The 17,440-nt window shown below is 45.8% G+C and overlaps 1 protein-coding gene across 1 annotated transcript in view; it reads left to right on the forward strand.

The window, feature by feature from the left end:
- VRK1 (VRK serine/threonine kinase 1) overlaps positions 1-17,440 on the forward strand; it is a 220,283-nt gene that overhangs the window by 36,483 nt on the left and 166,360 nt on the right. The window contains exon 4 of the mRNA XM_086937748.1: positions 10,060-10,129. Within this exon, the coding sequence (XP_086793874.1) occupies positions 10,060-10,129 (70 nt within the window). The remainder of the gene's footprint in view (positions 1-10,059; positions 10,130-17,440) is intronic.

Genomic DNA, 17,440 nt, shown 5'->3' on the forward strand with positions numbered 1-17,440 from the left:
CATTTCTACACCAACCACATTATTTCAAAGGTATTGGGTACTATACGTAATAGGAGACCGAGCAATTTTGCATTCTTCTACACGTGTCGGAGATATGATCTTTCTTTCATAGGCAGGCGTGCATTGTTATGTGGGATACCCCTAAGAGATTTGGTAGAATGAGATGTGAAAGAATTGGGATAGTTCTTCTAAGTAAACATTAAGTTCAGAACAGCCTGAATTTCAGAGGCACGGTGTTCGAACAGAAAAGCTCTCCGCATCGTAATGGACGTTCACCTCTGCCCTGAGTGTCCAACTGTATTGATATCTGGATCCCTAATGCTGATTTTTGTTGTCACAGGCAAACATATGTCATGCGTGTGCGCCAGAACATTGGCCTGTCTCACGGATTGTGTTTTTGTTGAACTAGGAAGGGGCGCCCACAGTGCTACTCTCATAGTGGTGGAAAGCTACAGCCTTCTCCAGGAATTAATCTGCACGTGCTCAGTGGTGGCAGCATACCTGGAGATATCGGAAGGAGTAAACCGGTCAGTTTTAACCTGTGTCACTGCAGTGAGTCCTACCGCCTTCACTCACTTTTAGAAGATCTACTGCTATGTTCTTCACTCGCCGTTGGCTGCCTCAGATTGGTGTGAAGTGCTGCACAAAAGTGGTATATCTGCGCTGGATGTATGTGTGCCTGGGAAGGGTGCAATATATGGATAATGCAGTACGGAGTAGTGCATGCTTTTCCTGGGTGTATGTGTAAATGAGAGGTAGAGTGCACGAAGAGTGCAGTGCATGCAGGATATGTACATGTGCCGGATGTGTGTGCTTGTTACTGGTACAGTACATGAAGGATACAATCCTGGGTAGTGCGCACATGGTAAATGCAAGTGCTGGATGTATATGTGCTTCTGAGTGGAGCAGTACATGGAGGATACAGTGCTGCGTGTGTGTGTGTGTGTGTAAGGGGTGTGGAATTTATTAAAATATCTACTTGTCCATGGGGCACATTGCTTCATAAATCTACTTGTCCTGTAAGAAAATCTACTTGTCTCTTTAGTGCCATGCAGTGTGGCGACAAATTATGGCAGCAATCTCGTTATAGAAGAGCTCTTGTGTAGCCTCTCTGATTATGCCAGGGCTCATATCACGAAAGCCATATAGCTGCACTTAATGCTAGGACATATAACAAGGGTGCACTTTTGAGACTTTCTTTAATAACTGGGCCCCAAATTTGGTCTGGCGTTAACCATGATCCTTTGTGTTTATTAAAAATCTCTAATCTCTTCTCAGTTTTGTTCAGTGCCAGTAACTAATGGCAAACAAACCACGCATTGCCAAAACTAAAAAGCTGACTGCCCATTTCAGACCTACTGGCTTTGCCAATACTTGTTTATTTGTATGTTTCCCATAATCTTATTGAAACTGGTTACACTGATTTCTCAATATGAATATTTTTGGTATATACTAGCATGCATCAACACATTTTACTAAATGATGCTGCAAAGAAACAGTACCTGAAATTACAGTAGTTCAGCAAAAACGAACTCCCACTTTCATTTTTTAGGAACATTTTAAATTGAAAGCAAAGAATCATTAATCTTGCTTTCAAGCTTCTGCAAATATTTGCATCTAATTAGAAAGCATTCTGGGGGCATGATGCATAGCGTCATATTGCTAAACTTTGAAACTGTGTGTACACATTTTTATACTGGAACTACTGTCAGTAGTGCCGCCAGAACTTACATTTACTTACAGCGCTCACCTTTATGATAAAGGCTTTTAATTAATGAACCATAAACACAAGTTTGAACAGCATTAAAAAATGCACACAAATAGTAACTTATCTGCAGACAGTGCCCTTCCCTGATCCTTAATGTGATACTGCAAACGGTCAGCCAAAACATTTGTGCTGCAGGGGGTTGGGCCTACTTGTCCCAAGGACAAAATACACATTAAAACTTGCTGCCCTTGACCCCAAACAATATGTCCTGGGAGTCGGGCTATAGGAATTCAACATTCTTGAGTGTTAGTTACAATACACGGAGGGCCCTCTGTTCCATTTTTGGCTGACCCAGGCCTGCGTGGTGGAATGTGGAGATGGAGAGATCACCGCCGTCCCCACAGATTTTTGATTTGGTGTATTCCTCTAAGCTGGGTGGTACAAATTGGGGAAACGAGGACCAGGCCTCCCCTGAACACTTCACAGGGTGCGCTTTGATTCAGTGAGAGGTTACACGGAAGGGCATATCTCTGGAAGGAGATGGGGGCTGATAAGGGAATCATAAAGATTACGGATGGGAGCCTAGGACACATCTTTTAATGCACTTATCACTGCTGCTGACTTCCAGGTGTGAACTCCTGTCACTGCCTTGGCCTATGTTGGGGGGCTATCCGCTTCGGAGACATACCTGCTGATACAGACTGCTTTTCAAGAGGAAAAGGAAGCAGAGGAGCATGTACTTTAAAAAGCAGCAGAACCACAACATAAAGTGTTAGACTCTGACCCAAATCACATTTGAGGTTGAGAGCCCGAAAGTCCTCATCTGCCAAGCAGCCTGCTGGCTGTGTCAGGAGGGGTAGCTCTGCAGGTCTTTTGCCTTTGACCAGAACCTGGGGCCAAGGCCTGTTTGACTCCCTAATGGGGAAGGGGGACATCTAGGGAATCCAAGAACACCTGCCCTGGAGCCTGGAGCACCAGTGCCTGCCTGCTTGCCAAGACCAATGTGCTCTGTGAGGAAGAGGAGAGCGTTTGTGGGAGCAAGGTCCAATGTAGAGTCCTGTCGAATGAACTCCCTGTACGAGTTGTGAGAAAACGGCTGCTGCTTTGATCGTGTTGTTGTCCATATGCAGGACTGAGTCTGTGACATCCGGATGCCAGGATAGGGCCACTGTGAAGATAGCCTTGGTAAAGATTGTTTCGCTGTAATGGCCGAAGCTTTGTGCTGTACCCTGTAAGCCAGGAGGCGCCACTGTGGTACAGACTGAAGTGCGGTAAGGGCCAAAGCCTTGTTCGTCAGTGGCGCAGCAACCCTCTATGCTGGGAGGTTCGCCGTGGATACATTTGCTGTGTTGACTGGGCTGAAGCCCATGGCCAGCGAGGAATGGTGACCCTGTGTATTATAGGAGGTTACCAGAAGTACAACGGGCTGCAACTGGTTTGACCACGTTGGATAAGAAAGGATCCTGTGAAAGCACCATCAACCCAGCGTGGGACCAAAAACAGGATAGTCGTAGAGACATTCCACCCCCCCAACCTTCGAATGAGCGTATTAACACTTAGCCACAGGAAACCTCAGATCGCTGCAGAACAGCGACCGGGAAGAAGACAGCCTGTGCCCGCTTAGTGCAGCCGCTGAGTCTGCGTTTGATTGACTTGCCTGATGTGGACTGGAGCTTCGGCAGGCAAGGTGTACTCCAGGACTGTGTCTTCTTTCCGCCTGCTGGTGGGGGTAAGACTTGCTGCTACATCAAGCGTGTATGCACTGGAACACTATTGCCTGTAAATCAGTGTCGTAGTGGACTCTTGAAACAAGGACGGCTATTGGGGCATACCCTGGATGTTCTGTAAATCCAAAGAGTATGCCGTTCCTATTAAAGAAAAATAAAACAGAAATGTAGTTGGTGGTCAACTGAGAAACCAGATCATGGTACCTGATTGCTCAGGAGCAATGACTCTCACACACCCATCATGGGGCAGGTTCTCGTTGGGTTGGCGCTGCAGTGCCCAACGGGCCCTCGAGGGGGCTCTTTACTGGAGAACTTTTGATTTCGCTGCTGTGAAGTATGAGTGGCAGTGCTCTGTATGTGATTAGGTGTAGATTGGTGTGATGTCCCTATAAAAATAACAGAGGTACCCTGGCGTATTTATTATGGGGGTCCCCTTGTTATAATAAAAGCTGGGAGCAGCTGGAGGTGGTTCAAAGGGTCTGATCCAGCTCAAAGAGTTGTGTAAAAATAGGTTGACATGTTTCTTGCCAAATTACAGTCTCCATTGATCTCAGCAGTTCCTCAGTACCGAAGACCTAATCTATTGAGGACTGGAATAATAAAGGTAAGTGTGTATATACATTTTGACCAATCGCAAGTGTATATAGTACACCTTAGTCATAAAAACCGACCTGGAATGAAAAGAAGGTAAGCTAAAAGTACAGCTATTAGGTTAGGCCATGCCTGTACACATAATCTAAATGAAACTGGGCCCAGGATGCTTGTTTACCGTCCAGGGAGCACCTGGCTTGGCAGTTTGTGCTGGACTGACCCCATGAGCGGTACAAAAGGGGGTGGTAATGGACGAAGCATCTGAATCAATCAAACACTCTCTCCCAGTCAAAAGATCTGGGTTTAATCCATCACCGTTCGTTAGCCCACTCTGCCACCCCAGTTCAGACATGGCTATATGCAAATCAGTCTGACCCTGTGCCTCATGGGAACAGTCCAGCCCGAACTGCCAAGCCATGCCTTCCCTGGACCGGACTTCCAAGGACTGGTTTCTGACATTCCAGCCGTCTTCAGCCCGGCTTGCTTGAATCCAGTGGCAAAGTGAGCAAGGGACTCGCGTCTGAGCATACCCTGCCACACTTATGGCGGCCAAATGCGGTACAAAAGGGGGTGGTGATGGACGGAGCATCCGAATCAATCAAACACTCACACCCAGTCAAAAGATCTGGGTTTAATCCATCACTGTTCTTTAGCCCACTCTGCCACCCGAGTTCAGACATGGCTATATGCAAATCAGTCTGACCCTGTGCCTCATGGGAACAGTCCTGCACAGTGTTATATCACTGTTTAAGCGAAGTTAAGTTGTGTCTCCCTTTTGGAATAACGGGAATAATGTAAGCAATACCTGGTTTAGCAGAAAAGAAACGTGGTAGGCAGTTCTATGTAGCAAGTATTCTTCCAGAGCTACAGGTTCTCTGTAGTTACACTATTTACTCCAGTTGTCACTTTATTGTAGATCTGGCGTTCTAGTACAGCGAACTTCATCACCGATTGTAACCAATTATTTAAAATATACGTGCTGTGGCTCCGCCCCCATGACTACTCATTGCAAGGCATGAGGGGCTATGTCGGATGTAGTAATGTTTTAGTGCTTTTTTTTGTACTTTGTGTGTAACCGTTCTTATCAAAGCGGAGGCTTCCAATCGTGTACCCTTAATAATGGAACGTCTCCCCATTGTGGTAAACTGATGCCTAGAGATAGCTGCTTTAACAGTCGAACGTTATAATGCATATTTCGTTTCGGTGCCTGCACAGGACGGAAATTACCAACAATTGTTTCCCTTTCAACAATACTTTAAATTACTTTCTACACCATAAAATAATAAAAAATAAAGTTAGAAGTCAGACCGATTGGCTTTGCCAATGCTTTTCTTTTTTGCCGTTTGTTAGTGGTCTTCTACGAATGTGGTATAGAATTAAAACACCAAGTTCTGCTCTTGGGCTTTTGTGTCCGGAAATGGCCTGTCAGTTAGCAATGTGCAGTAAAACGTGATGGTGAGGATGGTTGATTATTTTATTCTTTTTGCTCGTGTTTTCTTTCGGTTTCAGGCAAATCCCGGAGTTTGACGCGATACTAACATTAAAATTGCATATGTGAAATTAAACCCTGCCTTCTAACCTGAGCAGGCGCTGGCTATGTTCTACTTAATTATTGGGGCGAAGTACAAAATGTTATCTTAAACACTTGGAGCCGCACGCGCGACATCGTTCTTAAACGATTATCACTAGGAGAAAACCATTAAAGCTAAGGTTCATTAGCTTAAAGAGCCTGATGTTATAATGAGGCGACATTGCCCTACAAATACATACGTTCGCTCTGCTTTGCATAAATCTGTTATTTTAGGTTTCTACCGTGTAACTGAGGCTGATTGTTACTGTTCTATTGCATTATGGCTAGCGTGTGCTAGCCAACAGCAGAGTTGCATGGGATAGAGGAGAAACCAGTGTTTTACCTGGCAAGTTAAGGGTGCATGTTAACAAATGTCATGGCTTGTTACTGCTGCCTTTTTATAACCGAACCACTAAACTTGCAGTTGGTTTTGAACTTCATGTCTGAGCAGCAGTGTAGATTTTCAGAACTGGTGTTATTCTGCTATTCGTACGTGAGACTTTGCATTCTACCGACTCGTGCCTAGTCTAGTCTAGTCACCAATAGCCAGCCATGAACTACAGCTACTTGAATACATATATACCATATGTATCAGTGGTTGGAGGTAAATTTGTCAATAGAAAACTGAGGATCCTAACTATTGGAATATCTCACAGAATCACTGCACCGTCATTTAGTTTGAGATGGATTGTCATGCACTTAAGTTAATGAATACGTAACAAAATGCATTGCAAGTTTTACTTGTGTTGGACAAGTAGGCATAGTACTGGAGATTTTGGGTTCAACTTGGAACTTGAAAGAATGTTAATCAGACCTCTGAACGATTTCACAGAAACATACAGTTGACTGTTTGTTCCATACCTCGAAGACGCGATGGCACAGCACACTGTCAGCAAGCCTGATGTAGGGTAGGGGGTGATCATATGTGCCCAAGTGTGGACTGTTGAGCACCATGCTCGCACTGCTTCATAAACTTACACAAGCAGGGTGCTAAATACTTGTATGACTGGTTTCAAATCATTAGTGTATTTCGAAATGCCAGTTTGCAAGTGGTATCCATGAGTACGGAGAAAACTATATCCAGTAGTCTGTTTTCTTGATGACCTGTAGATCGCAACCTTTATTCTTGTAAGCTACTGTGCGAGTGTCTTTTGAGAGGAGGAGCATGCTCTGGGCCAGTGGTAAGTACGCCAGGTGACTACAGAAAACATATACTGCAATTTTTTCAGTCTGTAGCTACTACTTTACAGACCCTTCTTCAGCAAGGGTTACTCCGAGAATAGCACTTGCCAACTTACAGCTATCTTCATATGAGGCAGGGATAGATTTTAGGTAAAACTTGGAAGTGGAAAGAATGTTAATCAGACCTTTGAACGATTTCGGAGAAACATACAGTTGATGCTACATCTAACCAACGAATACTGATTAATCTGGGATTCTGCCTGGCAAAAAGGGAAATAGCACGTAGGCAGGCATCCCCAGTGATCTGTAGGCTAAGTGACTGGTGGAAGGAAATGAATATGAGCTATGTACAAGAGAAAGCGGTCTATGAAGGGAGCGGGTGCCCAAAAACCTTTATAGGTTTGGAATGGATAATTGTGACTAATAACGGCTCAAACTGTCGGCGACTACGGTGGGTGGGAGGATAGTGAAGTTTATTCATTGTATGTTATCTGGTTTGGAAGATAAAAAAAATGCTTTGCGAGAAAAAGGAAAAAACAAACTGGTGTCTCAGGCAGAGAAGATGATAAAAATGCCCCTGGATTGGCCTTTGTTTCACATTTTTCCTGATTTCAGTTGTGCAAACATGATCCATAAACTGCACCAGCAGTTTTTCGATTGCTTATTGTTGAATGTGGGTGCTCATCGGGCTTTGCATGGTGGATCACAAGTAAAATGTCATCTTGATGTACTGCAAACGTTTGCTCTGTGCGTTTGCTCCCTGGTGGACCTGTACACACCCCAAGCCGACAAAGTGCACAAAGCAATTTCCCCTGCAAGGGTCTCTGCGAGAGATGACTCTGAATTAGTAGAACTTCTCCTTTCATTGCACATTTCTTCAGAATACTGTCAGGTGCTTCTGAGAGTGAAGTTAGACAGACCACAAGAGGTCCACATTACCTTGGACTTAGCTAGAAGTGTCTAGTAGTGAGAGCTGGTAGCTCTTCTTGTATTCCTGACTTTGCTGCTGCATGTTGAGGAACTTCTTCCATAGTTAGGGCAGGTTTGTGTATATGGACGTCTCAAATTATATTCATGGAGGTTAAAAGGAGACCTTTTTCGTCCTTTTGATTTTTCTCATAGGTCACAGATAACATTGTGTCAGTGAGCAGTCTTCAACCATATTTGTGTATGCTGGTCTCTTGGCACGTGGTGTAGCTTCTTGCGTTTCCATGCATTTGGGCCCTCTTACCATATATTCTAAAGTGTACTTTCTTTTTGGACAAGCAAAATTTCATTGTGGATAGTTTTAACATGTAACTAGCAGCCCTGTCACCTTTTTCTTCTTTTGCATTATGCCCTTTGTTTTTGTTGGTCTAAATGGTCAGTGGGTTTTTAATTTGGCATTTACTTTTTTATGGGCTCATCGTTCAAGCCTGTAGTCTTCCTTCAGTCTTGTGAAACTGTCCTTGTTCACCATCACTTTGATGCGGAGAGCAAACTTTAAGCATTGTTGATTAACAATCCTTGTACTTAGTATTTTTTCTGGACAACTTAATTTTGAGAAGTCTGGCAGCTTTTGTCACTAAGATTGTTCTCCCTTTTCTTTCAGACTTTCTTGCCCCCCCCTCTCTCCCCTCAAACATGCAAGGATTATGAAAGGCTGCACCAGCTTAATTCTGAGCAAATCACTTTTATATAGAAAGTTAAAAGGATACTTGCTTCGACTAGGTTTTAAGTAGGTATTACATGGCAAACGAAAGGTGGTCCGAGCTCAAGCCTTATATTTTCTGCTGTATTGTTCCTTGCATACTTATATGCTGTACTCACCAAGAATGAACCCCCTTAAAGTATTTGCCCCTTAAAGCATCAAGGCATACTTAGCTAGGACAGTTTCTTCTGAATTATGGAAAGCGCTGCAGTTGGTTCCCCATGCCTATCCTGATCTGTTGCGATGTTAAGTGGGGCTCTGTACATACGTTAGCAAAGCATTACAGTGTGGATTACCAGCTAAGAGTCACTATTTATTAGCTGTGTGCTCCATAATTTATTGATCTAACACCAACTACCTTTTAGTTCTTGCTTGGTATTACTAGCAGATTCAACGGCGTGGAAGCAGGAAGAAATATCCATTAGAACAGTAAGTTACTTATCTTTGGTAAACCTCTTTCTAGTGGATACTCTTATTATTCTGCAGATTCCTCATCGCCTGTCCTCAATTTGAGGAGGCTGGGGCTAACCTTCCCTTATTAGGGTAATTGAATTCCAATGTTGCTGGATTCTACTTGTTGCTAAAATTTGGCACACCTGTCACATTTTCTTTCATTCCAATGGTTTTCTAATCCTCTTTGCCTTATGAACGGACATTTGCACACAGGCTCCATATTGTTGCATCCTGCTGAGGAGCAGAGCCATGACTGAAACGGCTCCTACTCCACCCAGTGCTGCTGTGGAGCAGTTGCTATGAGAATGTTCTGAAGATTCAGTTTGCAGTCTTAGGGATATTAAAAGGTGAGGAATCTGAAGCGGTGAACTATCTTAGGGTCTGATTTAGAGGTTGGCGGATGGAGTAAAGACTGTTGGTGGCAGAGGAGCTGCTACATTTAGAATTTATGAACAACCACAGTGATTTACAAAAAAGAGGTAGGGGAGGTGCACAGCACAATCTGTGTGCGTAAAGATCAGCAAAAATTGAAAGGGTAGGGTGCTCCTCAGGAAACATATCCAGCCTATTACGTCATCCAGTAATGGCAAATAAGTGCACACATAAAGTATGAGTGCATCCCTGAATAGGGCACACCGTAGGTTCTTCACAGAAGACTCCTTGAACATAAATTTTGGAATGGTTGTGCTTGTTTATTTTTCAAACAGTAACGTTTCTTGATATTTTAATCATATCAGAATGAAGCATTTTGTTCTGAATTCATATGGATTAATCATAACCTCTGATAAACATTTCCTTAATGCTCCGATGCATTTCGGGCCCCAAAGCCCTTTTTCTAGGAGCTCTAAAACTAAAAGGATCTAGTAATCAACAATATGTAATAACAAACATATCAACATTTCAATAACATGACAGTAATAGAAAGGCGTAATGTGATGTGACCACATGCATGTGAAGCGGGTACGGTACGTAATAATTTTGTTTATTAAGATAGCCTCCATAACTTTTTGATGAAACATTGCATATTTAAAACAGTGAATATGTTTTTGTTCCCACAACATTATCAAATGGCCTTAATCAAGAAAATGAAAAAGTAGATTCTCATTGTATTATGTTAATTTCTTGATATTCCCCTTAGGAACCAAGCGACAATGGGCCTCTCTTTACTGAATTAAAGTTTTATATGCGAGCAGCCAAACCAGATGAAAGTAAGTGCTCTAAATGAGATTATGAAGTGGACTAATTCTGCTTTTATTTGTGGAGCAAAACCCATATGCCAGTTTGTTTATTTAAATATACTGATCTATTTAGCAGCATAATGCAGAACACATTTTTTTTAAAGTATAAAGCTGAGCTTTACTAGAAAAATTGCGAAGCTTTGAGACTCACGCGTACAGTGACAGATAGTCATCTCTGATGCTTGAGGACCAATTGGAGAACTTTCTATTTCACGAATAACAGACCTATGAAATTGAACTAAATAAGCTGCTTCCAGACATTCAAGAAAACCCCAGGGAGGTGTTGGGGAGTTTTTTCCGGGCCCTTCCTTTTAGTAAAGAACCCCACACCTTAGCCCCTACCGTCGATAATTACTTTAAATTGTGTTTTCACTTTTCTTGATTGTCAGCTTTTTTCCTTGGGCCCTTGTGCCTACCTCTCGCCAGTTATCACCCACCACACCTTGATTTGTTCTCTTTGTGTTTTTAGGCCCAATATAAATCCATAGCACATGATGCTGTCATTTTGCTTTTCTCCACTTCCCTCTTCCTTCAGAATCTCTAATTTTGTGGTTTATTCTCCCTGTGGCTATTTTTCAGCCTTCCAGTTTGTCCTTTGTGCTTCTTTTTTGTTTTGACTCTCGTTTTAGTTTTTTTGTTTTCTGGCCTTTACTCCCATGTGCACTTTTGTGGTTGTTCCTATGCAATTAATTCCTTGCTATCCTACTACTATTTTGTGTTTGCTCTCCACTTTAGATTTTTTTTCTTTATAGGCTTATTCCCCCACTCTTACTCGTTTCAGTTCTGACAACTCAACACGTTTGTGGTGTGAATTCTCCAACTCTCAATCTACTCCTTAGCTCATGTTGGACCTGGCCCTTTTGCAGGGTTTTCCCCAAACCTTTTCCTTCCTTTGCCTATTTTTCTGACCTGTTTGTTGGCTTTAGGACTCTGGGCAGTTTAACACCGCTAATCAGTGCTAAAGTGCATATGCTTTCTCCTCTTAAACTTAGTATATTTGGTTTCTCCATGATTGACATATTTAATTTACTGGTCAGTCCCTAGTACAGTGCACTTCTGATGGATACTTCTGCCTCCTGGATTCCTCACCTTTTGAATACCCCCTGCGCCAGCATTCCGCGGAAATTCTTTCCTAGCTCTCCCACGTCGACGAGGACGTTATAATAGCACAGCTCCGCTTGCGACTCCAAATGACGTAATCGGAGCCATAAGAAGACCTCGTTGGCGTTCTGACGTCAGTTCCTTTTCTGTTTTTTTTTTTTTTTGCGCCGTCCACGTGTAACTGTTTTTCTAAGGACTCACCATTTTCTATAGTGATTACTTTATTTCCTTGAAGATTTCTAATGGCTACATCTAGGAAGTCCGTATTTAAGCCCTGCAGGGAGTGTGGCGGTCACATGTTGATCACTGATCCCCCCCCCACCCCCCCCCACCCCCATGATGATTGCCTTTGGTGCTTGTCTTCTGATCACGACGTCGATCAATGTCGAAGCTGCTGGAAGATGAATCCGAAAGCCCTTAAAGAATGTGAGGCTAAACTTTTTATGGCCAAATCCAAAAAGGAGAAGAGGGGTCGGAAGCGTGGGAAAACACAAAAAGTCGAAGAAGAGACATGGTTCTCTTCGCCGTTCGTCGAAGAACCGGGCTTCGAGGTCGCCTTCTTATGCTAAGCGGCTTCGAAGGCAGGACTTTGTATCTCCTACTCCATCTCCACGCCAATTCAATCTCCAGCTCCAGGTCGCTGGCGTTGAAGTGCCCTTCGACACCTGATGGTTATCCGGCTCCCAGTATGTCTGATGCCCAGGGAGTCTTGTCCAGTTCATCTGGCTTCACCTGTGCGGGCACCGTCTTCACCGGCTCCGCAGGTTCCAGATCAGCCTCAGGTGATTCAGGAAGGTACAGATCCATATCCTCCTTTTCCTGCTCCTGGAACAGACCCTACACATTTTTTAAATGCGATGCTTGGCATGTTTGCCTGAGCTTCTAATCCTTCTGGTCTGCCTTTGGACCATGTGGGACCTTTGGCCTTTAATTTGGGTATACCTCACCAGTATACCCAGGCTCCCTTCGTACCATTCTTGCCAACTACTCTGGCTTGGCATTTTCCGGCGCCGAGGTCTTCCACTCAGGTTCCTTGGACCCCTTTGGCTGTCGAGTAGACGCCGCCTCGGATTCGATTGATGCCGAGATTTGAAGCAGAAGGTCCTCCATCGACAACGATGCAGTCGTCACCGGCGTCGCGTCTGGCTCCGCCGATGCGATTAAGAAGCAGTGCTCTAGAAGGGATGCGCAGAGGGTCCTTGAAGAGGAGGAATATAGACAGGAACAGGAGGAAGAAGAGATTGTTGAATCTGTGGACAAGTTTGAAGGCTTACAGGAGGCCAGTGGATTGGATACTGCTCATGAGTATGAACTCTCATCTCCAAAGGCTGGGGTATTGCAGGATGTTGCTCCTTATGTCGCAATAAGGAAGGCAGCTGAGTTTCTTGATCTGCAGTTACCTACAGCTCAGGTGAAATCTAACATCCTGTCTGAGGTTCTAAACACATCTGTCAGTTTCTGAACCTCTTCTACCCTTCATTGAGGCTTTAACAGAGCCTATTTTAGAAGTCTGGCAAAAACCTTTGATTGCTGCATTTTTCTGGTCCGTTGCAAGAAGGTACAGACCTGCTCCTGGGTACCCAGAGTTTTTCTTCACATTCATCACCTGAAAGCTTGGTGGTCCAAGCTTCTTTGGCATTGCTTTTCTGAACACCTGAGGCGGAAGCCGGGAGCACCGATTGCCTGCTTTTTAAAATTGAACATTTATTTGTTGCTGTTGTTTTTGATACCAGTCACTTGGGCACTTTCCTTCTCACTACCCTCCCTTGCTCAGCACAGTCTGCTCCTTCCGCTCAGCCGATGAGGTGCTGTAGCGGGGAACGGCGAGGACAGCGGCCATATTGAGGGTAGACTGGGGTTGCCGGTGCAGTTGCACGGCCAATCCCACCTCCTGCCAGTGTATTATGACCCCTCCCTCCTGGTCGCGCAGCGGCCGCGCGCAGCGTGCGCGCCGGCGGCGCGCCAAAGGCAAGCCAGTCTGCGCCCGTCCGCGACCGACCAGGACCCGTGGCCCAGCACCATGCCCGTTTCCTGATTTATTCCTCTTCTCAACTTCTCGCTTACCAGGGTGATTGGTCCCTTAGCGTTCCTACTTTAGAACATATAGGGAAGCTTGGCATATCGGCGCCCGCCTACTCTCCTTTTTCCTCCCCCCTCCCTAAATCCCAGCTTTCTTTGCCGCCCACTGCTCTCCTTGAGCCTCCTTCTCAGTCTTCCTCCTGTCCCCCTGCCGTGGCCACAGCCTATCTCCTTAACACCCGCTCGGCGGTGAAGCACCAACTGGAACTGTTTAATTTTCTTGACACTCTTAAACCCAATCTCCTGTTCCTCACGGAGACATGGTTCTCCTCAGACTCACTGCCTGATTATTATTATTAAATTATTATTAAAATTTTTTATAGAGCGCGTAGTCACCCTGAGGTATCCCAGCGCTGAAGATCCCTACTTCTGTGGGTTCGGCAACAGAGAAGGGGGGGAAGACGGGTTCAAATGGGGGAAGTTAAAAATTAAGGAAACAGGTGAGCTTTAAACCGTTTCCTGAAACGTAAGTAGTTGGGTTCTTTTCTCAAGTCTCGGGGGAGAGCGTTCCAAAGGCGTGCGTTGTGGACCGAGAAGCGTCTTCCACCCGAGCGGGCTTTCTTGAATCTGGGCAGGATGATAAGGGACTCATTGTCTGAACGAAGGGATCTTGGGGCTTTGTAAGGTTTTATGAATTTCCTAAGAATAGGAGGGCCTTGATTCTGCAGTAGCTTATGCGCCAGGCATAGGACTTTGAAAATCACACGTTCCCTCACTGGGAGCCAGTGAAGGAGCTTCAGAGCAGGTTTGGCTGAAGCCCTGGCCGGGGTGTTAGTGAGGATCCTGGCCGCCGCATTTTGGATTTTCTGAAGTTTGTTTAACGTTGCTTCAGGTGCGCCCAGGTAGATTGCGTTACTATAGTCGAGCCTGGAAAGTATGAGGCCTTGGATGAGAAGTCTTTGTGATGTGGGTGGAAGTAAAGGCAGGATCTTTCTCATAGATTTCAGTAGTCCGAAGCAGGTACCGGCTACTTTTTTGGCCAGCGTGGTGAATGAAAGATCAGTTTCGATCCATACTCCCAGGCTTTTTACTTCCTGTTTTGGGTCTGGGGGGTGACCCAGACAGGGTGGCCAGGTGTTCAGGGGAAAGGTGAATCCTTTATGACCCAGAAGGAGGATGTCCGTCTTTGATCCATTCAGCTTTAAATCTGAGTTGTTCATCCACCCATGTATCTGCGTCAAGCAGTTGAATAAGTCCGCAGGTTGTTGACTAGGGTGGGATAGGGAGACGACTAGTTGTGTGTCGTCCGCATAACTGAAGATGCTCACTCCGAACGGGGTGACAACCTCCTCCAATTGGGCCATGTATATGTTTAAACAATGTAGGGCTCAGGGAGGAGCCCTGAGGCACCCCACATTGGAGGGGTGTTTCGGAGGAGCAGGTGTTATTTTCCTAGATCTGAAAGGAGCGTTGGGCCAGAAAGGAGGAAAGCCAGGATAGAGCAGTACCTTCTACTCCCACCTTTTTGAGCCGTTTGATCAGGAGTTGGTGGTTGACGGTGTCGAAGGCCGCACTCAGGTCGAGGAGGATCACTGCCACTGATCCTCCGTCTAAGAGTGCCCTGGCCTCCTCCACCCCCGCCAGGAGGGCGATGTCCATGTCCTGTCCTGGGCGAAAACCTGTCTGCGAGTTTTTTAGCAATTTATTCGATTCCAGAAACTGGGAAAGTTTCGTGTTCACCAGTTTCTCGGCGATCTTGCTGGTCCCAGGGAGGAGGGATATTGGTCTATAATTAGCCAATTCCGCTGGATCCAAGGAGGGTTTCTTTAGAAGCGCTTTAACAACTGCCGCTTTCCAGCTAGGGGGAACGATTCCCTGTTGAAAAGACGCGTTAATCAGATGGGTGAGGGGGGGTATGATGATGGGAGCTACTTCCTTGAGGATCCGTAGCGGTGCAGGGTCCCTAGGAGATCCGCTTTTGATGGTTTTTAGCGTGTTCTCGACTTCTTCGATGGTTATTTGCCCCCAAGAAGTTAAATTAGGGGAGATCGAAGTGTCGAGGGGATCGCCAGTGTCGCTCGGATTGGAGGGAGGGATGGAGTTGAGGATTTTTTGAATTTTTTCTTGGAAAAAGCTGGCTAGCTGATGGCATTTTTCCTGGTCTGCTTTGGGGCCTGGGGGGTTTCTCGGGGCAGGATCGGGAACATTGAGAAGTTCTTTCAGGATGGTATAGGTTCTTTACTAGAGCAGGCGGCTTTTTCAATTCTTTCCTGAAAGAATAGGCTTTTTGTCTTACCGATGGAAGCTTTGTATACTGATAAAGAGGTGAGATAGGCATCCTTATTAGTGTTGGACTTCTCCATCCTTCAGCTCTTTTGCAGTCCTGCCGAAGCGACTTGAGCTCTGGAGTATACCACGGGGCCGGAGGTATTCGTTTGGTGTGTTTGAGGGTGGTGGTTTTAGGGAGGAGTGTATCCAAAGAGGATGTGATCCAGGAGCTAAACTGTTTGTCGGCCGTAGTAGCATCAGGGGAAAACGATGGAATGGAGTTAGAGAGAATGGCGGACCATTCGGATGATAGGAGTTTATGCCAGCGTCTGTCGGTGACTTTGATTTTCGCAGACTGGGTGAAAACAGTAGGAGACTCCCAGGAAATGGGGATTAAAAAATGATCGGTCCATGGCAGTGGCAAAGAAGGACTCGTGGTGATATTGGCGTCGTTAGTAAGGACGGGATCTAAGAGGTGTCCCTTATCGTGGGTAGGCTCGTTATTCACCAATCGAATGTTAAGTGACAGAAGGTCCACTAGTAGGTCGGAGGCAGACCGGTCAGCGGGATCTGTAAAATGGAGGTTAAGGTCCCCTACAATAAGAAAGTTGGAAACAGAAGCGGCCAATTGAGAGGTCGTTTCGGTAACTGCGCTGAGGAATTTCCCAAGGGTACCCGGGGGACGGTAGATAAGCAGTCCCGAAAGGGAGTGCGTCGGGGAGGTTTGGAGGGAGAAGTGGCAGCTTTCTGCGTCTTCAAGATGTCTTAGCGGCCCTCCCCGATTCCTACTTTGCCCTCCGAGCCGACCACCCTGACGGGAAGGCCGGAGGGGAAGTGGCCTTGATTGCTCGTTCTAATCTTCAGTTTCAGCTTGTCCCTTACCCCCCCATTATGGCAGCTGATTTCCTAGTTGTCCGCTCCGTCAATCTTGCAGTTCCTTTCACCTGCGCGCTCTTTTATCGCCCACCTCAAGCTATGCCCCACTTCATCCCAGCTCTCCAGGAGCTGTTGGCCACTCTGGTGGTCAACAACTCCTCTGTCCTGCTTCTGGGCAACTTCAACTATTGGCCCGGTGATCCTAGAGAGGATCATACTTCTAAAGACTTCTCTGAAACTCTTCAATCCCTTAACTTTATTATTCATATTCATTTCCCCACTCATGTGCATGGTCACATTTTAAGCCAGATCTGGTCAGCCAATGTATTCATTCTTTCCCCCACAGTTCTCCCTTGCTCCTGGTCCGATCATTCCTTGGTCTCTTTCTCCCTTGACCTTGGGGCTACCAACAAGCCCCCCCCCCCCCCACAAGAATGTTTTGGCTCGAAATTGGAATCGTGTAGACCTAGGCGCACTTTGTGCTTCCCTGGCAGCCTCGTCACCCTGTATGGTAGATGTCCCACTGGACCTCCAGGTGGCCACCATCAACAGTTGGCTTTCTGCCTCCTGTGATTCTGCTGCCCCTTTCAAACTTGTTAAAAAGTGCTGCTCTCATGAGGCCAACAGGTGGTTCACCAACGACCTAAAAGTCCTTAAATTGACACTTAGACAGGCGGAGCGGCGCTGGAGGCGCAGCTACTGCACTATCCTTAACCGCATGCGCGCTAGCGGAATTCCGCTCGCACGCTGGGTTTTTAAAAAACGCACTTTACGTGACGAGCTGGGCTCGTCATCAGCGTGCGAGGAGGCTACGCCATGACGAGCCCAGCTCGTCATCAGCGTCGAAGGGGTTAAGGCTCAATACTCGGCCCTTCTTCGGGACTACAAAAAAGCTATTTTGTTAGTCAAGACTGAATACTTTTCACTGAAGATTCTCCTTGCGGTAAACAAGCCCAAGGAGATCTTCTCCATTATACACAACCTAGCCGCATCCGATAGTCAATTCTGAACCTGCTC

This window comes from Lissotriton vulgaris, chromosome 9 (assembly GCF_964263255.1).
Source record: "Lissotriton vulgaris chromosome 9, aLisVul1.2, whole genome shotgun sequence".
NCBI classification, from domain to species: domain Eukaryota; kingdom Metazoa; phylum Chordata; class Amphibia; order Caudata; family Salamandridae; genus Lissotriton; species Lissotriton vulgaris.